Source organism: Saccopteryx leptura, chromosome 8, assembly GCF_036850995.1.
Source record: "Saccopteryx leptura isolate mSacLep1 chromosome 8, mSacLep1_pri_phased_curated, whole genome shotgun sequence".
NCBI lineage: Eukaryota > Metazoa > Chordata > Mammalia > Chiroptera > Emballonuridae > Saccopteryx > Saccopteryx leptura.
In genome coordinates, this window is record NC_089510.1 from 82,893,359 (window position 1) to 82,915,760 (window position 22,402).

Here is a 22,402-nt window from a genome sequence, read left to right on the forward strand (position 1 = left end):
TGGTATCAATCAAATGTGACTTTAAATTCACTCACTTTAAACTTATGTACAATACTTAATCAAAACTTGCTTTTAAATGGTCACAGAAGTCACACGAATCAGCAGTGTTACACTATATTAAGCACGACTTTACCTCCAGGCAGTCATTGAAGAGAAAGAGGGTTACTTGTTCTCCTCTGTCACAGGGTTGCTCACCTAGAGAAACTGTTTCAACTCGTTGGACTAAGCTTCGGTGAGAAGATAAAAGATTAGCCTGTAGAGATTGAAAATATTAATAGATCATGTAGGAGCAAGGAATGTTTTTTAAAGTTTTAATTTCAAAGAAATTGGTACCAAGATTCTGTTTTAAAACTGTAGAATCTAAATAACAAGAAAGAAAATAAACTGAAAATCATCAAAAATGAATACTTACTGGGCATCCATCTACTTCATAAACTACATCAAAAATTTGCTTTTGAGCTTCGGTTTTTCTCTTATCCTCATTAATATGCCTGAAAAATTAATAAGGTTATTTGTAAAACTTTAACTTCTAAAACAACAGATTATTAGGACTGCATACAAATACATCTCATGTCATAATAAAAGTCTTTCTAGTGAGTTTATCTTAATTCTGATAACTGAATTAGTTAAAAATATTCCCTAAAAGTATCCCACTAAATTAAAAAAAAATTCCATAGATCTTTCAGAAAAGTATGGTTAACTATACTCCCTACTATATTCTTAATTTTAACTTCACACAGTATACACTTTCTAAAATACATTAAATCTGTGTAATCTTCAGATCAACAGTTCAGTAAAGGTTTTATTAAAATCATTCCCAAGCTATATGTTAATCATTTCATTGAAACAAAAACTAAGACTATAGCTTCCAAATGAAATAAGGATAGAAACTGCCTGAAACAACAAAAAAATAAATAAATAAATAAAGGTTCTCTTAGACACTGGAAGTCAATTCCTATGACACAAGGAAACAAACATGGCAAGCCACCCAACTACATATTGTCTAAAAGAGACACATTTAAATTAAAAGACAAATAAAATGATGGCTATACAATACCCAACAATAGCAAATATACTTTCTTCTCAAGTATGCATGGCACAATCTCCAGGTTAGGTCATAAAATAAGCCTCAAAAAATTTGAAAGAACTGAAATAAAACAAACTGTGTTCTCTGACAAAAATGGAATGAAATTAAAGATTAATAACAAAAGGACACTTTGGAAATTCACAAATATGTGGAAAGTAAACAACAGATTCCTAAATAATCGATGTGTCAAATCTCAAATCAATAACCTAACCTTTTACTTTAAGAAACTAAGGGGGTGGTCCATCCTAATCCCTACTGGTCAGCCTGTGGCCTGCAAGATTTCGCTTGTGGACCAGAGCACCTTAGAAGATTCACCCGGAGGAGTGAGCACAGCTTCAGTGGGCTCATGCCATGGGCACTTCTAGACACTCTGAAGGATGGGCATGGGGGGGGGGGGGGGAGAAACTAAGGGGGAAAAAGAACAAACTAAATCTAAAGCAAGCGGAAAAAAGGAAACCATAAAAATTAGAGTGAAAAGTAATCAAACAGAGACTACAATAATAATAGAGAAAAATTAAGAAAACTGCAAATTGGTCTTTGAAAAGATCAACAAAATTGACAAATCTTTAGCTAATTTTACCAAGAAAAAAGTAAAGACAACTCAAATTAATAAAACCAGAGATAAAATGCTGGGCATCACTACCAACTTTATACCAATTAAAAGGATTATAAGAAAATACTAGAAACAACTAATGGTATATCAACAAATTAGATAGTTAAAATATAACGAACAAATTTCTAGAAAGATAGAAACTATAGAAACTGACTCAAGAAGAAACAGAAACTCTCAATAGACCTATAAAAATAAACTCAATAAGTAATTTTAAAAGTTCTTACAATAAAATGTCTACATCCAGATGACTTCATTTATAAATTCTACCAAAGACCTAAAGAATTTATACTAATTCCTCCAAAAATTAGAAGAAATGCCAAGTTCTTTTATAAAAAGAATTAGCCTGATACCAAAGCCAGACAAAAACATTACAAGAAAACTATATACCAATATCCTTTATAAATATAGACACCAAAATTCTCAACAGAATACTAGCAAACCAAATCTAGCAACATATAAAAATGATTAAATACCATGATTAAGTGAGATTTTGTCACAGAAATACTTGCTTATCAATCAAAAATCAAAAAATTATTATAATATGCCATACCAATAAAATATAAGACAAAATCCACATGACCATTTCAATTCATGCAGAAAAAGCATTTGACAAAATACAACGCCCTTTCATTGTAAAAAAAAATAAATAAAAAATTAATAAACTAGAAATGACAACTTTCCTTAACCTAACAAAGGGAATCTACAAAAATCTGAGCTAGTATCATACTTAGTAGTGAAAGACTGAATGCTACCCCTCCCACCCCAAAACCAGTAATTGTTGGTGGTTTCTCTCACAACTTCTGTTTAACATTATACTGGACCCTTAAGCCAGGAGAATTAGGCAAGAAAATGAAATTAAAAAAACATTCAGATTGGAAAGAAAGAAGTAAAACTATCTCTATTTGCACATGACATAATCATGTTTACACAAATTCCTAAGTACTCCCCCCCAAAAAAAAATAGAAACTAAAACAAGTTCAGTGAGGTTACAGAGTACAAGAACAATATATAAAATTCTATTGTCTTTCTATACAATAGCAATAAGTACTACAAAAAATGAAATTAAGAAAATACTTCCACTTACTATAGTATCAAAAAGAATAAACTACTATGAATAAGTTTAACAAAAGAAGTACAAAAACTTATACTCTGAAAACTGTAAAACATAGTTAAAAAAATGAAGAACTAAACATAGAAAAATAAATGTTCATAGATCAGAAAATTTACTATCGATGATAATACTCCTCAAATTGAAATACAAATTTAACAAAAATCCTTATCAAATTCCCCACTCTTCTTCCCAGCCCCAGAAACTGACAGGCTGATTCTAAAAGCAACATGCAAACTCAGGGAATCCAGAATAGTCAAAACAATCTCGAAAGAGGAACAAATTTGGAGGATTCACAGTTCTAAATTTTAAAACAATTTAAAAAGTACAGTAATAAAAACTGTGTAGTACTAGCAGAATCACAGACAAATAAAAACATGAACTAGAATTAAGAGTCTAGAAATAAACCCTCATATTTATGGTTAGCTGATTTTCAATAAAGGTGTTAAAAGTAATTCAATTGAGGAAAGTTGGTCTCTTCGACAAACAGTGATAAAAAAGATTTCCATTAAAAAAATAAATAATGATCTAGGCCTTAGCCTTATATCAAAAAGCAAAACAGCCTGATCTGTGGTGGCGCAGTAGATAAAGTATCCACCTGGAGTGCTGAGGTCATTAGTTTAAAACCCTGGGCTTCTGTGGTCAGAGTACATGCAAGAAGCCACCACAAGTTGTGCTTCCTTCTCTTCCTCCCCCACCTCCCACCTTTTTCCCTCCACTCTCTAAAATCAATAAAATCAATACATAAAATCTTTTTTAAAAAAACCCTAAAATTGGAGGGGCGGCAAGATGGTGATGGAGTAGGCGGACGTTACAATTTCCAACTCCCAGAACCAAAGTGGATTACAACTTAATTTTAAAAACAATCATCTGGAAAAACCACTTCAGGCTAAACCAAGAGGAATCTATAACCAAAGATCACCAAAGAAGCCACACTGAGACTGGTAGGAAAAGCGGAAACGCAGAGAGGGCTGTCCAGCTCCCAGGAGCAAGAAGCAGCCCAGAAGGACTTGCGTGACGGGAGGGGAGTTTCCCAGAGAGGAGAGGGCTCTAGGGCAAAAGCCCCAGCCTGCAGCCCCAGAGCCTAGAAGAGGCATATGGACAGTATTTAGCTGCGAAACAAGACAGGATACTGTTTGCGAGAAAGAGACAGACTTCTCAGACCCAGGATTCGTCTTAAACAGACTACGCAGAAAACCTCTTTCACAACCACTCACCTGGGCCTCCAGGTAACAGGGTGAGCAGAGAGGACTGGAGTAGCAGGAAGAGTAGAGTGCCTCTAGGAGACACAGGGAGAAACGCTTTGAGAGACAGCCACCCAAACCCCTGGGCTGAGTCACTCCCCAAATCTAAAGTGAATATTTTTCCTGGAACCAGCTATACCAGCAAAGGGAAGCAAGTCATCAGCCAAACAAAAGCTCTTGTGCTGCAGTCAGAGCAAAGAATTGCTTAGAAGCAGGGAGCCATCAGGGATACAGTAGTGAGTGCTGAAGTCTGAACTAAATCGCCACCCGACACTGCTGAGTGCTCACCAGACAATAGGCAGCGTCAGGATGTGGGAGCGCAATCCCAAGGGCAGGGGCGAAAGCCAAAGGCTGGCCATGGGCCCGGGCACAGGGACAGTCCCGCCCAGTGGGGCAGAAGCTAGGGGCCAGCCATGGCTGCAGCCCAGGTGCCAGTGCAGTTCCACCTGTGGGAGCAGAAGCTGGAGGCTGGCCCCGGCTGTGAAAGGGTCATGACAGCACAGCCCCGCCCATGGGGCCAAAGCTTACAGCCCCGCCCGGTGCACTGAGCACAGTCCTGTCCATTGGGGTGGGGCAGAGGCCGGGAGCCGGCCAAGGCTTGCAGCCCAAATGCACGAACACAGTCCCGCCTGCAAAAGAGAGGCAAAAGCCGCAGCGACCACAGTGGAGAGCTGGCGCTGGTAACACCAGAGCCTGAAAGCCCAAAGAGGCGGCAGAGGGGGTGACTGGCCTGCAGAGAGACCACACCTAGGGAACACAGAGGCCAAACCCATTGGTCTCCTGTGGCCACACCCTTCTTATATACAGACAAAATGGGAAGGCAGAGAAATGCAACCCAATAAATCAACAAGAGAAATGTCCAGAAAAAGATCTGAATGAGATGGAAATAACCAAATTATCGAAAGCAGAGTTTAAAATAATGATTGTTAGGATGCTCAAAGATCTTAGAGCAACAATGGATGGATATAACAAGCACCTAAATAAAAAGATAGCAAGTATCAAAAAGGACATTGAAATAATAAAAAAGAACCAGTCAGAAATGGCAAATACAATATCAGAAATGCAGACCACACTAGAAGGAATTAAAAGCAGGCTGGATGAAGCTAAGTATCAAATCAGTGATTTAGAGCACAAGATAAACATAAGCACGGAAGCAGAGCAGCAAAGAAAAGAAACTCAAAATGTCTGAGGAAACTCTAAGAGAGCTCTGTGACAACATGAACAGAAATAACATCCGCATCATAGAGGTTCCTAAAGGAGAAGAGAAAGATTAAGGAATAAACAATCTGGTTGGGTAGAAATCATAGATGAAAACTTCCCTAAACTGATGAAGGAAAAAGTCACACAAGTTCAAGAAACACAGAGAGTCCCATTAAGGCCAAACCCAAAGAAGCCCACAACAAGACACATCATAATTAAAATACAAAAATTAAGAGATAAAGAAAAAATACTAAAAGTTGTAAGAGAAAAGTAGTCAATTACCTACAGAGGAGCTCCCATGAAGATGATATCTGACTTCTCAACAGAAACACTTGAGGCCAGAAGGAAATGGCAAGAAATATTCAAAGTAATGCAAAACAAGAGCCTACAACCAAGACTTCTTTATCCAGCAAGGCTATCATTTAAAATTGAAGGAAAAATAAAAAGCTTCCCAGACAAAAAAACTCAAGGAATTCATTACAACCAAACCAATGCTACAAGAAATGTTAAGGAGCCTGCTGTAAACAGGCAAAGGGGAAAAATATCTAGTAAAAGAGGAATGTAGATTAAAAGAATAAAATGGCAATAAACAACTACATATCAATAATAACCTTAAATGTAAATAGATTAAATGCTCCATTCAAAAGACATACAGTAGTTGCAGGGATAAGAAAACAGGACCTGTATATATGCTGTCTAAAAGAGACCCACTTCAAAACAAAAGATACACATAAACTGAAAGCAAAGAGATGGAAAAAAATATTTCATGCAAATGGAAATAAAAAAAAGCTGGGATAGCAATACTTATATCTGAAAAAATAGACTTTAAAACAAAGGCTATATAGTAAGGGATAAAGGTCAACATGTAATGATAAAGGGAACAATCCAACAGGAAGATATAACCATTATAAATATCTATGCACCTAATATAGGAGCACCTAATATATAAAGCAGATTTTGGTGGACATAAAGGGCGAGATCAATAGCAATACTATAATAATAGAAGATTTTAATATCCCACTAACATCAGTGGATAGATCTTCAAGGAAAAAAAATTAAAAAACAAAACAAAACGGCAGACTTGAAGGACACGCTAGATTGACTGGATTTTATAGATATCTTCAGAACCTTTCACCCTAAAGCAGCAGAATATACATTCTTTTCAAGTATTCCCAGTACATTCTTTAAGACCACATGTTAGGACAGAAAACGAGTCTCAATAAATTTAAGAAAACTGAAATCATATCAAGCATCTTCTAGGATCACAAAGGCATAAAACTAGAAATCAACTACAATAGAAAAACTGAAAAACACTCAAATACTTGGAAACTAAATAGCATGTTATTAAATAACAACTAGGTTAACAATGAGATCAAGGAAGAAATCAAAAATTTCCTTGAAACAAAAGAAAATGAGCATACAACTCATAATTTATGGGACACAGCAAAAGCAGACCTGAGTGGGAAGTTCATAGCACTACAGGCATATCTTAAGAAGCTAGAAAAAGCTCAAATAAACTATTTAACCATGTATCTAAAAGAACTAGAAAAAGAACAGCAAGTAAAACCCAGAGGAAGTAGAAGGAAGAAAATAATAAAGATCAGAACAGAAATAAATGACAGAGGCTAAAAAAACAATACAGAGGATCAATGAAACCAAGAGCTGGTTCTTTGAAAAGGTAAACAAGATAGATAAACCTTTAACCAAACTCACCAAGAAAAAAAGAGGGGACTCAAATAAATAAAATTAGAAATGAGAGGGAAGTAACAACTGACGCAGCAGAAATACAAAGGATTGTATGAAAATGCTATGAAGAACTGTATGTCATAAAATTAAACAACCTAGGAGAAATGAACAAAATCTTCAAAACATATATATAATATATATCCTTTCAAAAATCAATCTGGAAGAATCAGAAAACATAAACTGACCGATTTCATCAAATTAGATTGAAACAGTTATCAAAAAACTCCCAACAAACAAAAGGCCTGGGCCAGATGGCTTCAAAGGTGAATTTTACCAAATGTTCAAAGAACAACTATTTCAAAAAATTCAAGAGAAGGGAAGACTTCCAAACTCCTTTTATGAGGCAAGCATAATACTGTTCCAAAACCAGGTAAAGACACTACAAAGAAAGAAAACTATAGATCAATATAACTGATGAATGTATTGATAGATGCTAAAATTCTCAACAAAATATTAGCAAACCAGATCCAACAATACATTAAAAAAATCATACATCGTGATCAGATGGGATTAATTCTGGGGAGACAAGGCTGGTATAATATTTGCAAATCAATCAATGTGATTCAACACACAAACAAAAGAAAGGATAAAAATCACATGATAATATATATTAATAGATGCAGAAAAAGCATTTGATAAAATCCGGTACCCATTTGTGATCAAAACTCTCAGCAAAGTGGGGATACAGGGATCATACCTCAACATGATAAAAGCCATCTATGACAAACCGAAAGCCAACATCATAATCAATGGGCAAAAATGAAAAGAAATCCCCTTAAGATCAAGAACAAGACAAGGGTGCCCCCTTTCACCACTCTTACTCAACATAGTTCTAGAAGTCATAGCCAGAGCAATCAGACAAGAAGAGATAAAAGATACCCAAATTGGAAAAAAAGAAGTAAAACTATCATTATTTGCTGATGATATGATACTGTACCATAGAAAACCCTAAAGTCTCAGTCAAAAAACTACTGGACCTGATAAAATGAATTAAGCAAGGTGGCAGGATATAAAATCAATATTCAGAAATCAGTGGCATTTTTATACACCAACAGTAAACTGTAAGAAATAGAAATTAAGAACACAATCCCCTTCACTATTGCGTAAAAAAAAAAAAAAAAATTACCTAGGAGTAAATTTAACCAAAGAGGTTAAAGACTTGCACTTGGAAAATTATAAAACATTGATAAATCAAGGATGAAATAAACAAGTGGAAGCATATACTGTGTTCATGGATAGGAAGAATAAACCTCATTAAAATGTCTATATTACCCAAAGCAATCTATGAATTTAATGCAATACCTATTAAAATACCTATGACATACTTAAAAGATATAGGACAAATATTCCAAAAATTAATATGGAACCAAAAAAGAACACGAATAGCCTAAACAATCCTGAAAAAGAATAAAGTGGGGGGGTATCACACTTCCTGATATCAAGTTATCCTACAAGGCCATCATACTCAAATCAGCCTGGTACTGGCATAAGAACAGGCATACAGATCAATGGAACAGAACAGAGAACCCAGAAATAAACCCACACCTTTATGGTCAATTGATATTTGACAAAGGAGGTAAGGGCATACAATGGAGTAAAGACAGTCTCTTTAACAAATGGTTTTGGGAAAATTGGACAGGTACTTGCAAAAACATGAAACTGAACACCAACTTACACCATTCACAAAAATAAACTCAAAATGGATAAGAGAATTAAATGTAAGTCGTGAAACCATAAATATCTTGGAAGAAAACATAGGCAGTAAACTCTCCGATATCTCTCATAGCAATATTTTTGCTGATTTATCTCTAGCAGCAAGTGAAATAAAGGGCAGGATGAACAAATGGAAATATATGAAACTAAAAAGCTTTTGCACAGCAAAAGATACCATTAACGCCTGACCAGGAGGTGGTGCAGTGGATAGAGCATCGGACTGGAACGTGGAGGACCCAGGTTCGAGATCCCGAGGTCACCAACTTGAGCGCGAGTTCATCTGGTTTGAGCAAAGCTCAACAGCTTGGACCCAAGGTCTCTGGCTTGAGCAAGGGGTTACTCGGTCTGCTGTAGCCCCACGGTCAAGGCACATATGAGAAAGCAATCAATGAACAACTGAAGTCCTAAATGAAAAACTGATGACTGATGCTTCTCATCTCTCTCCGTTCCTGTCTCTCCCTATCTATCCTTCTCTCTGACTCTGTCTCTGTAAAAAGAAAAAAAAAAAAAGACACCTTTAACAAAATAAAAAGACAACCCACAAAATGGGAGAGTATATTCACCAATACATCTGATAAGGTGTTAATAACCAAAATTTATAAAGAATCTGTAAACCTCAACACCAGGAAGGTAAACAACCCAATCAAAAAATGGGCAAAAGAAATGAATAGACACTTCTCCAAAGAGGACACACAGATGGCCAATAGGCATATGAAAAAATGCTCAACATCACTAATCATTAGAGAAATGTAAATTAAAACCACAATGAGATACCACCTCACACCTGTCAGAATGTCGCTCATTAACAAAACAACACACAGTAAGTGTTGGTGAGGATGTGGAGAAAGGAGAACCCTCCTGCACTGCTGGTGGGAATGCAGACTGGTGCAGCCGCTGTGGAGAACTGTATGGAGATTCCTCAAAAAATTAAAAATAGACCTGACCAGGCGGTGGCACAGTGGATAGAGCGTCGAACTGGGATGCGGAGGACCCAGGTTCGAAACCCCACGGTCGCCAGCTTGAGCGCGGGCTCATCTGGTTTAAGCAAAAGCTCACCAGTATCCAGGGTTGCTGGCTTGAGCAAGGTGTTACTCGGTCTGCTGAAGGCCCATGGTCAAGGCACATATGAGAAAGCAATCAATGAACAACTAAGGTGTCGCAACAAAAAACTAATGATTGATGCTTCTCATCTCTCTCCATTCCTGTATGTCCCTATCTATCCCTCTCTCTGACTCTGTAAAAAAAAAGAAAAAAAAGAAAAAATTAAAAACGGAACTTTTTGACCCAGATATCCCACTTTTAGGAATATATCGTAAGAGTACCAAATCACAGCCCTGGCCGGTTGGCTCAGTGGTAGAGGGTCAGCCTGGTGTTCAGAGGTCCCGGATTCGATTCCCTGCCAGGACACACAGGAGAAGCGCCCATCTGCTTCTCCACCCCTCCCCCTCTCCTTCCTCTCTGTCTCTCTCTTCCCCTCCCGCAGCCGAGGTTCCACAGGAGCAAAGATGGCCCGGGCGCTGGGGATGGCTCCTCGGCCTCTGCCCCAGGCGCTGGAGTGGCTCTGGTCACAGCGGAGCGACGCCCCGGAGGGGCAGAGCATCGCCCCCTGGTGGGCAGAGCTCGCCCCTGGTGGGCGTGCCGGGTGGATCCCGGTCGGGCGCATGCAGGAGTCTGTCTGACTGTCTCTCCCCGTTTCCGGCTTCAGAGAAATACAGAAAAAAAAAAAAGAGTACCAAATCACTGATTCAAAAGAAGTGCACCCCTATGTTTATTGCAGCACTGTTTACAATAGCCAAGATCTGTAAACAGCCCAAGTGTCTGTCAGTGGACGAGTGGATTAGAAAGCAGTGATGTATATACACAATGGAGTACTATGCAGCCATGAGGAAGAAGGAAATCTTACTCTTTGTGACAACATGGATGGACATGGAAACTATTATGCTAAGTGAAATAAGCCAGGCAGAGAAAGAAAAATACCATATGACCTTACTCATTTGAGGAATCCAATGAACAATGTGAACTGAGCAAAGGATCACAGGCAGAGGAGGAATCAAAGAGACCAGAAAGAAAGCAGTCAGAGGGAAACTGGACGAGAAGATGGGATCAGAGAAGGGAAAGAGATTAATGAAATTATATATACATAACACAGCATTATAGAGAATAGGACAGCAAATCCTGGAGGGAAGGGGGAAGGCATTGGGAGGAGGAGGTAAAGTGGGGGGCCGAGGGGAACACGGGAGTGGGGGAGATATATTCAGTGGGACACTTGAATTGATGTAAACACAATAAATTGCAACACTTGTAGTTGTTCATTGCTTGCTTCTCATACATGCTTTGACAAGGCAGGGATGGGAAGCTTGAGCCAAGCTAGTGACCCCTTTCTAAGCCAGCGACCTTGGGCTTCAAGCCAGCAACTATGGGGTCATGTCTGTGATACTACGCTCAAGTCAGCAACCCTGCGTTTTAGCTGGTGAGCCTGTGCTCAAGCCTGTGACCTGATTTCAAACCTGGGTCTTCAGTATCCCAGGGTGATGCTCTATCTACTGTGCCACCATCATCTGGTCAGACTCAGCACCTCCAATGTTTATTCATAGACTTTGGTAATCCTTTTTCCTGCCTCTTCCTCTCCACCCCATCCCAAGGCAACAACTGCACTTCCTTTTATCGATGTAATTTGCATTTTCTGGGATTTTATCTATATAGATTTAAGCAGTAATTATCTTTTGTCAGGCTTGTTTTACTCAGCATAATTATTTCGAGATTAGTCCTTATTGTTGCTTATATCAATTGTTCATTACCTTTTATTGTTTTCCAATGTATTTAATATACCATTTTATCATTCATCTGTTGGTGAACATGTTGATGGTTTTTAGTATTTGGCTTTTACAAATAAAGCTGCTATGAACATTTGTGAATAAGACTTTGTATGAACTTATACTTTCATTTCTCCTGGATACACATGTAGGAGTAGGAATGGCTAGATCATATAAGTTTTTAAAATTCCAACTTTTGATGTTTCCCATCTCTCTCACTTTCTGTCTATCTTTCTCGCTAAAAAAAACAAAACAAAACAAAACAAACTTCTGGAGATGACGAAAATGTTCCTTATCTTGATAGTGGTGATGGTTCTGTGGGAGCATATGTATGCCAAAATTAATCAAACTATTTTAAACATGTATATTTTGTTAAAAAAATAATATTGAAACTACTAAAACAGATCTGTAACAAATTAATGTTTATCAATTAAGTATATGTAATTAATGATGTTAGAATCCATTTTTAGGTTTTTGTTCTGCTTAAATGGCAAGGACTGTTAATCCCTATGCTAAATGTTCAAGAATCTCAAGAATTCAGATGTGGTCAAATTCTGTAAGGTTTATACATAAATCAGTATCACAATTCAACATTAAAATAGCAACTTCTATAACTAAACATCTATTGAAGATCTAGTATGAGCAAGAAATTTAGGGTAGGAATATATTAAAAAGATTTGTAAGTTCCAGGAAGCTTAAATAATTTTGAAAAGGAAAGAAATCTTTAATCACCAATCTTATCAATTGGGCTCATTATTCCTAGAGCAACACTACTCTAAAGGAGGCAACACGTTAAATGACTAGCTTATTCCCTAAATTAGGGTACCTTATAATCTTTATCAAAATACATTACATATAATTAACAAGCAGCATACGCTATCATCAAAAAAATAGTGGTAGAATATGCTACACACTGAACAGGTACACTGGGCAAGTAACACCCTCTCAGCTTTGCTCTGTAAAATTAACACTACCACCTACTTTAAAGAGTTTGTTGAAAGAGTTAAGATAGTGTCTGAGTTTGTTAAACCATGAAGTGTTGAAAAAACTACTATCTTGGCCTCAAAATTAATCAAAAGCAAGAAGGCTGGCTGATGAACATATAAAATGTAAATGTAGGCAAAAAACAAAACATGCATATAACTGTCAGTAGCAACAGAAACTGGTATTCACTAACGAGCATTGTTTTACTGCCAGACCCTCAGTCTTAAAGTGGTAAAGTTCCTGGCTAAAAGCTCCTTTGCAAGTATTTCAAAAAACTCTTCCATATTAAAGCACTTCATGGAATCTCAGAACTCAATATTTAATTAATCTATTAAATAAGTTGATAGGTAAAATCCAGAGCTGAAGTGCCCTCTCCTTCCATGAGATTCATTACCAACATAGTTTTCAATTCTGCTCATAATAGTCAGAAAAAAATTATTACTGACCAAAACTATGTCTACAATCTCAATAATCAAGGCCCTAAGTCAATGTCATTGAGTTTATGCTTTTCATACATCTCCAACCAACTCCAACAGTTTAATTCCTTAAAATTCAAGGTAAGAAACAAAAAGCCAAAAGTAAACTGAAAAAAGTATTATAAACCTATTATCTTTATTTCACCATGGTGACATTCCCAAGTTACATTTGGGCAGTTTATATAAATATGAAGGCAAAAACAAGCTATCAATAAGTGAAGTCTAACATTTTCAAAATTGTAAACCATTAATAGTTTAACACCTTAAGAAATAAATGCTTTTGAGTGATCAATGTATACTTACAAAACTCTTTATTTTGATGTGTAACTACACTATTAGAAAAATAATAAATATTTTGTAAATATTTTTGATAATTTTCTCTCCATTTATGATTCTAATTGTTCTATCAATTCCATTCTAACTCCAAAGGACAACAAAATATCGAAATAATGTGCCCTGTCCAGGTGGCTCAGTGATTAAAAGCATCATCCTGCATGCCAAGGTCACAGGTTTGATCCCTGATCAGGGCATGTATGAGAAGCAAGCAGTGAGTACACAAATAAATGGAAGAACAAAGTGGAAGGACAAGTTGACGCCTCTCTCTCTACCTTCCCCTCTCTGCCACCCTCTCTCTCAAATCAATGGAAAAAAGTTTTTTAATTTTTTTAAAGAAAATTTAAATAATGCACTTACGTCATTACTTCCTTTAGTGATTCAATAGCTTTTTCTAGAGTGCTTTTGTCAGGATTTTCTTCAGCTGTATGCTTCTTAAGATCTGTAATGACAAAACATTTTTCCACGATCAACAAAAATTCAGTGGTTTTCTTATCTAAAACTTAAAAATACTATCCATCTTAATAGAAAATTTTCAGACAGTATCCAACCTTTACTTTAAAAAAAAGTTTTTACATAGTGTTCCCTTCAGAGCTCTCTTCCTACACATTTGTATGTTTCCATTTACTTATTTATTTATTTTGTGAGAGAAACAGAGAGACAGAGACAGTGAAAGACAGAGAGAGAAATGAGAAGCATCAAATCTTCGTTGCGGCACCTTCGTTGTTCATTGATTGCTTTTTTATCTGTGCCTTGACCAGGGGGTTCTAGCTGAGTCAGGACCATGTCTCTGACCCCACGCTCAAGCTGGTAAGCCAAGCTCAAGCCGGCGACCTCATGGTTTTGAACCTGGGCCCTCTGCATCCCAGGCTGATGCTCTATCCACTGTACCACTGACTGGTGAGGTGTTTCCCACAATTTTTATTGACTAAACTTGCAGAATAATGTAACACATATTTCATTACCATTTCAATTTCTTTCTAGTAAAGCTTGGGGACTTCTGCGTTCCTTAAACTCTCTATGAATGAAAACACATGGTCTTCAATTAGCTAAGCAATCATTACACACGAGTGGGCAAAAGTAGCTTTACAACTGTGAGTATATGAAACACAGCTTATTCTTGCATTATTGTTTATTAACTATCATATTATTTATTGCATTACAACTGTAACCCTACTTTTGCCCACCCCTGTATATGTTATTTTTTATATAGGAGTCTAAAGACTCCATCACTGAAAGCAGGTTTTGTTTTAGTTTATGGGTTCATGGGATGCTTACACTTGATTTTTTTTTTTTAAGTGAGAGAGACGGAGAGAGGGACAGACAGGAACAGAAAGGCAGGAAGGGAAAGAGATGAGAAGCATCAATTCTTTGTTGTAGCATCTTAAGTATTCATTGATTGCTTTCTCATATGTGCCTTGCTGGGAGGCAGGCGGTGGCTACAGCAGAGCGAGTAACCCCTTGCTCAAGTAATGACCTTGGGCTTCAAGCCAGCGACCATGGGTCACGTCTGTGATCCCACGCTCAAATCAGTAACCTCTGCACTCAAGCTGTTGAGCCCATGTTCAAGCCAGATGAGCCCTTGCTCAAGCCAGCAACCTCAGGGTTTTGAACCATGGTGCAGTGGATAGAGTGTCAGCCTCTACGTCCCAGGCTGACACTCTATCCACTGCACCATGCCTGGTCAGGCTGATTTCAGATGGATTTCTACAAGTACTTAATGAAACATAATGAACATACGTAAGAAAGAAAATTAAATACACTGTTGTAAAGTTAAAAGTTTGCTTACTCATGTTCTCTTTATTATCTGTAAAATACGATGGCTTTCAATGACTAGGAAATCATTTTAAAGCTAGTAATTCTAAAGTACATTAGATAAGCTTAAAGAGAACAATTCCATAAAAGTATCCAAAAGTGGTCTGAAAGAGGATCAGACAAGTACCATTCAAAAGTAATGCAACACTGGGTAACCTCTGTACTGGTCGGATGAGAAGTTCAACAAGGCTTTGCCGTCCACATTCTGGTTTAGCTTGGTTTATCTGAAAGAAATTAATTTATTCAACAATTTGAAGAAGAAAAAAAGGTTTTCTGCAAACATCAGACACCCAACATTGATCAGATTCCAGCTGATGATTAGTGTCCTGACGACTGACAGGCGAGAAGTGGCAGTTGTTCTGCAGCAGACTGCTGGGGTCGAACAGTCCAAGGCCTGGAATACCCTCCTGGCCAGCTAAGGGTTAATATCCTAACCAGACAGAAGTTCCTCTCCACACTACTGTATATTACATCTTAAGCTGCTCTTAAATCTACATCATTCACAAGAAAAAAACTTTTAAAATAGTATAATGATACCACTGGAAAGGGGAAAAAAAATAATTAAAGGCAAACAAAATCACCCTGGAAATTTCTAAGGTATTTAAGAACTAAAACATGCATGACTGAAAAAAAAAAAGAAAAATATAAGAATAACCATATACAGCATTTTCTTTCATTTAGCTGCCTCTTGGACTCTGTTATGTCAAATTTTCAGAAGCTATATATCACTGCCACTCTCAAGCACAGCTCAAGTTACCAGGTAACATTAAGGTGGTCGTACATGAATACATGTCTTACTAAAAGCATTATTTTAATGAATTCTTTTAGAAATTAATCTCAGATTTAAAAATACTTTTTCCATCGATTTGAGAGAGAAAAAGAGAGAGGAAGAACGAGAGAGAGAGAGAAAGGGAGGGAAGAAGCATCAATTCGTTTCACTTAGTTGTTCCTTTAGTTGGTCACTTAGTTGTGCACTCCTTGATTGCCTCTCATACATGCCCTGACTGAAGATCAACCCCGTGACTCTGGTACGCCAGGCCCACACTTGATCCGCTAAGCTATCCAGGCAGGGCTATTCTCTGACTTTCATTTGAAAGAATGTATATTACCTTCAGAAAAGCATGAAATCTTGGTTTCTGTTTTTCACACTTAATAATTGTTTCCTTGCTCATTTCAAAAAAGTTTACAAAGGGAGGGTAGGTTTTCAACAAATCTTTTGACTAAAAAGAAGAAAAAAAACAATCTGTAATGCATTTCACCCTTAGACAATGAAAATTATAGTTGAAAAATCAATAGTCACAATCTGACACATTGAATGCAAAAGTTTGTTTCTTTACATGTTAAATACAAAATTTTATTTTATAAACTTCTCACTAATGAGTGACTAAACTGCTAAACAATATTCATCAATTAGCACACACAGCCTAGAACCTGAAATTTAAATAAAGACTAGAAAGAAAAAAAGTGTATTAAAGTTTATTGTACTGATATAAACATTACAAGTTTAAAAAACTTCTATAAATTTAATTTACAATAAAGAAACCAAGAACATACAATGAAGAAAGAAGTCTCTACAATAAATGGTGTTGGAAAAAATTTGACAGCCACATGCAAAAGAATGAAACCAGAGCACTATTTTACACAATACACCAAAATTAACTCAAAATGGATTAAAGACTTGAATGAAAGACCTACAACTATAGAATTCCTAGAAGAAAACACAGGAGGTCGAGCTCCTTGACATGGGTCTTAGTGATGTTTTTAAGGATCTAATTCCAAAAGCAAGGTAAACAAAAGCAAATATAAACAAATGGGACTATCCCAAACTAAAAACCTTCTGCCGTGACCCTGGCCGGTTGGCTCAGTGGCTCAGGCGTTCAGGGGTCCCAGGTTCGATTCCCAGCCAGGGCACACAGGAGAAGCGCCCATCTGCTTCTCTACCCCTCCCCCTCTCCTTCCTCTCTGTCTCTCTCTTCCATTCCCGCAACGAGGCTCCATTGGAGCAAGGATGGCCTGGGCGCTGGGGATGGCTCCTTGGCCTCTGCCCCAGGCGCTAGAGTGGCTCTGGTCGTGACAGAGCGACGCCCCGGAGGGGCAGAGCATCGCCCCCTGGTGGGCAGAGCTCGCCCCTGGTAGGCGTGCCGGGTGGATCCTGGTCGGGCGCATGCGGGAGTCTGTCTGACTGTCTCTCCCCGTTTCCAGCTTCAGAAAAATGCAAAAAAAACCCCAAAACAAACAAACAACAACAAAAAAAACCTTCTGCCGTGAAGAAAACTATCATCAAAATGAAAAGGCAACTACTGAATGAAAAAATATATTTGCCAATCACACATCTGATAAGAGGTTAATATACAAAATATATGAAGAAATTATATAACCCAATAACAGAAAAACAACCTGATTAAAAAAGGGCAGGAGGATTTGAATACACATTTTCCCAAAGAAGACATACAGATGGCCAATAGGCACATGAAAAGATGCTAACATCACTAAATATTAAGAAAATGCAAACCAAAGCCACAATAAGGTAATACCTCACCCTGTTAGAATAACTACTACCAAAATAGCAAGAAATAACAGATGTTCGAGACAAGCGGGGTAAAGGGGAACCTGTACACTCCTGGTGAGATTAAGTGATATAACTACTACAGAAAACAATACTGAGATGCCTCAAAAAATTAAGATTAGAACTACCATATGATCCAGCAATTCTACTTCTGGGCACTTAGACAAAATATGAATTCTAAAGGATATGTGCACCCCTATGTTCACTGCAGTTTTATTTACAATAGTTAAGATACAGAAACATCCTAAGTGTCCATCATTGGATGAATGGATAAAGATGTGGTTATATAATATAATATAATACACACACACACACACACACACACACACACACACACACACACACACAATGGACTATTACTCAGCCATAAAAAATTAAACATTACCATTTGTAACAACATGGATGAAACTTAAGGATATAATGTTAAGTGAAATAAGTCAGAAAATACCGTATGATTTCACTCACATGTAGAATCTTTAAAAAAAATATAAAAAAACAACAAAATCATAGATACAGAGAACAAATCAGCAGTTATCAAGATGGAAGGGAGTTGGAAGGGTGAGTGAAAGAGGGGGAGGGGTCAATTGCAAGGTAATGGATAATAACTAGACTTTTGGTCATCACTTTGTAAAAGTATACAGATGCTGAATTATAATGCTATACACCTGAAACATAATTTTAAAAAGTCCATAAATTCATAATATAATATTTAGAACTGATTTAGAACTAATCTATGTAGAATCTAAGAATATGCTGTTATTTATTGAAGAGTCTAAACCACCACTGAAAGATTAATTATACTACCCAAAAATGCAAACAAGAAAATGAAAAACATCTTGGCTAATTTAGGAGACTAACAGGTATCAAAAAGATTATGTGAGAATAATTTGCATAGTTGCAATTCTCAACCAACAAAAAAATATCTAAGAGACTAGGTATGTGGTAAAGATGGAAGTTAGAAGGCCTCAGAAAACAAGTTAGCCACAACCCAAGGCACCGAAAGGTATAAATCATATTAAAAAAAAAAAACAAAGAAATTTTTGAATCCTATTCACAGCACCCCGTTCAAAATGAATTTTCTTTATTTGAGAAACTTAAGCTATGCTGTTCTTATCCTAAAGAGAAGCAAATCATTAGAAGTTTTTATGCAGAGTAGAAACAATAACAGTAAAAAGTAACCTCAACTAAAAAAAAAATTCTTTAAAAACTATAGAAAATTTTTAAAAAATTAACCTATAGCCATTTGTGAAAGACAAATAACTTCACATATAGTAAAACGATGATGGCACAGAACAATTAGTGTTCCTAACGATGGCCTGGAGCTATCAGAAGTGTTCAATTTTATATTTTACAAATACAATGATGTAAAAATTTTAAAAAGCTCTCACATTTAAACAAGTAACTTTCATTTCCTGCCAGTCCTTTTTGATAGAATACTTTTCTGAAAACTTAAAATACTTACATATTTAAGAAAGATGTCACCAATGCTTTTGCTCTCATCCCAATTAACAATAAGATCTTCAAGATCATCCTAAAAGAGCAGGTTAAAATTTAAGATTAAACTTGACAATTCCTAAATATCTTTTAACATTGTCAAAATATTCATTTTTAAGGTACTTTTACAAAGTGTTTTAATTTAATGTGTAAAACAGACAGCTCCATTGGTTAGAGCAGTGCTGGTCAACCTGGTCCCTAGCGTCCACTAGTGGGCGTTCCAGCTTTCACGGTGGGCGGTAGCAGAGCAACCCAAGTATAAATAAAAAGATAAATTTAACTATAGTAAGTTGTTTTATAAAGATTTATTCTGCCAAATTTAGCAAAAATCTGACATAAAGTACTTGGTAAGTAATTATTATTATATGCTTTAATTTGCTGTAACTCTGCTTTATAAATTTTATAAAGTTACCTCCCTACTTTATAAATCACCATTACTGTGGAACCAGTGGGTGGTTAAAAAATTTTACTACTAACAGAGATACAGAACTGGGTGGTAGGTATAAAAAGACTGACTATCTCTGGGTTAGAGCATCAACCCAAAGTGCAGAGGTTGCCCGTTTGATCCCCCGTCAGGTCATGTACAGGAACAGATCAATGTTCCTCTCTCTCTCTCTCCTTTCCTCTAAAATCAATAAATAAAACATATTTTTTAAAAAAAACAATTAGTAACACATTCTTAATAAAGAATAACTTTTTTAACTTGAGAAAAACATCCTTTGAAAAATCATTAATAATATAAAGATCAAGTCAATAAAACTAAGCCTAATTTTTCATTATGACAGTTCAATATACTTTCTTATTAACTATATAAAGCTGATTGGCATTATTCAGTATAGAATCTACTTTCAGCACAGTTGTTAAGCATCTTATTTAACACCAGCCATTAGAAACGGATCTATTATAGGGTCAAACCAACCTGACATAAAGGGCTAGCGGGTGAATATTTAAGGTTTGAGGCCGTATGATTCTGTCACAACACTGAACTCCACCCTCTTAGAGCAGGAGCAGCTATAGGCAATATATAAGCAATCAAATATGGCTGTGTTTCAATAAAACTTTGTTTACCAAAAGCAAAACTTGCCCAAAATCCACAAATGGCTGGATTTGTTCCATCAACCATAGTTTGCTAAACCTTGGTCTAAAAAACTTTTCAGTGGTAATATTAAAATGGTACATATTTGGGAAAATGTAGAAGACCTTTAAGAGCTTTATAAGATAATAAAATACAAATGAGATGATAAAATGAGATGCCAAGAAATGACATGCCATAACTACAACTCTAAAAGTGACTTTAAATTATAGTAATACCAGAGATTCTCAAAGTATTATCTGCAAACCCACAGCACACCTTTTTTGTTGGGATCCATGAGATTAAAACTATTTCCAATTACAATACTAAGGCATTTTAATTTGCTCACAAGTATACAAGGTTTTCTAGAGGCTACATAGTGTGTGATACTGCAACTGAATTAGGAAATAGATTTGAGAAACAATCTCCTATTAAGCTGGAAAAAAAAATATAACACCACTCTTTCACTATTTCTATTTTGGAAATGAGTTTATTTCTCATAAAGAATATATTGATTATGCTACCATGTAAGGACTTACTACTTAAATATATGAATGTATTTTAAATTGGATTTCCATGCATAAAAACAAAAACCCTCACCTCACCCAAAACTTAGCTCAAAATGGGTTATAAACCTAACTATAAAAGCTAAAACAAAACATTTAAAAAGAAACATAGGAGAAAAAATAAGCAAAAATTTCTCATATATGATCCCAAAGGACAGCACATGAAAGAAAAATATGAATAAACTAGACCTCATCAAAATGAAAAAAAAAATTTATATTTCACAGTCACTATTTAAAAGTGAAAAGACAAGCAACAAATAATTGGGAGAAAAGATTTGCAAAACATATGGCTAATAAAGGATTTGGATCTAGAATTTATAGAGACCCCTTACAAATCAGTAAGACGATAAATAACCCAATCAAAAACCAGACAACAGGCCCTGGCCGGTTGGCTCAGCGGTAGAGCGTCGGCCTAGCGTGCGGAGGACCCGGGTTCGATTCCCGGCCAGGGCACACAGGAGAAGCGCCCATTTGCTTCTCCACCCCTCCCCCTCTCCTTCCTCTCTGTCTCTCTCTTCCCCTCCCGCAGCCAAGGCTCCATTGGAGCAAAGATGGCCCGGGCGCTGGGGATGGCTCTGTGGCCTCTGCCCCAGGCGCTAGAGTGGCTCTGGTCGCAACATGGCGACGCCCAGGATGGGCAGAGCATCGCCCCCTGGTGGGCAGAGCGTCGCCCCTGGTGGGCGTGCCGGGTGGATCCCGGTCGGGCGCATGCGGGAGTCTGACTATCTCTCCCTGTTTCCAGCTTCAGAAAAATGCAAAAAAAAAAAGAAAAAAAAAAAAAGAAAAAAACCAGACAACAGATCTAAGCACACATTTCACAAGGGCTTGCTTACAAAGCACATAAAAAGATGCTCAACTCATTAAATATTAGGGAAAAGCACATCAAACTATAATGAGATAACTCACATCCTAGAATGACTATTAAAAAACAGATAGGTATAGCCTGACCAGGTGTGTCACAGTGGATAGAACATCAAACTGGGACTCAGAAGACCGAGGTTCAAAACCCCGAGGTCACCAGCTTGAGCACGGAGTCGCAGGCTTGAAGCCCAAGGTCGCTAGCTTGAGCAAGGGGTCATTCACTCTGCTGTAGCCCCCTGGTCAAGGCACATATGAGAAAGCAATCACTGAACTGAGGAGACTAAGGAGCCGCAACAAAGAATTGATGCTTATCTCTCTCCCTTCCTCCCTGTCTGTCCCTATCTGTCCCTCTCTCTGTCTCTTTCTCTGGCTCTGTCAAAAAAGCAAACAAACAGGTAAGTATTAGCAAGAATGTGGATAAATTTGAACCTCATACATTACTGGTGAGAATGTAACATGATATAAAATAAGCCTGTGGTTTCTCACCAATGACTTAAATATTCTACTCCTAAGTATCTACTGTACAGATGTAAAAGCATGTGTACATAAAATTTGCATAGTGTTCACAGCAGTGTTATCCATAATAGCCAAACACCGGAAGCAACCTAAATTTTCATCAGCTGGTGAATGAGTGAAGAAATGTAGCATAGCCATATAATGAAATATTATCTGGCCAAAGGAACAGACTACTAACATGCTAACATAGATGAA

At 37.0% G+C, this 22,402-nt stretch overlaps 1 protein-coding gene and 1 non-coding gene across 9 annotated transcripts in view; one reads left to right on the forward strand and one right to left on the reverse strand.

Moving 5' to 3' along the window:
* ECT2 (epithelial cell transforming 2) overlaps positions 1-22,402 on the reverse strand; it is a 71,250-nt gene that overhangs the window by 21,038 nt on the left and 27,810 nt on the right. For all 8 annotated transcript variants that reach the window (XM_066347515.1, XM_066347512.1, XM_066347517.1 and 5 more), the window contains 6 exons: positions 19,161-19,229; positions 16,242-16,352; positions 15,260-15,356; positions 13,678-13,759; positions 413-491; positions 134-253 (listed from right to left, as the gene is read on the reverse strand). In XM_066347515.1, coding sequence (XP_066203612.1) covers positions 134-253; positions 413-491; positions 13,678-13,759; positions 15,260-15,356; positions 16,242-16,352; positions 19,161-19,229 — 558 coding nt within the window. The remainder of the gene's footprint in view (positions 1-133; positions 254-412; positions 492-13,677; positions 13,760-15,259; positions 15,357-16,241; positions 16,353-19,160; positions 19,230-22,402) is intronic.
* Positions 1,324-1,458, forward strand: LOC136380251 (small nucleolar RNA SNORA52). Its single transcript, XR_010746923.1, has one exon. It is a non-coding gene; the product is annotated as a small nucleolar RNA SNORA52 (small nucleolar RNA).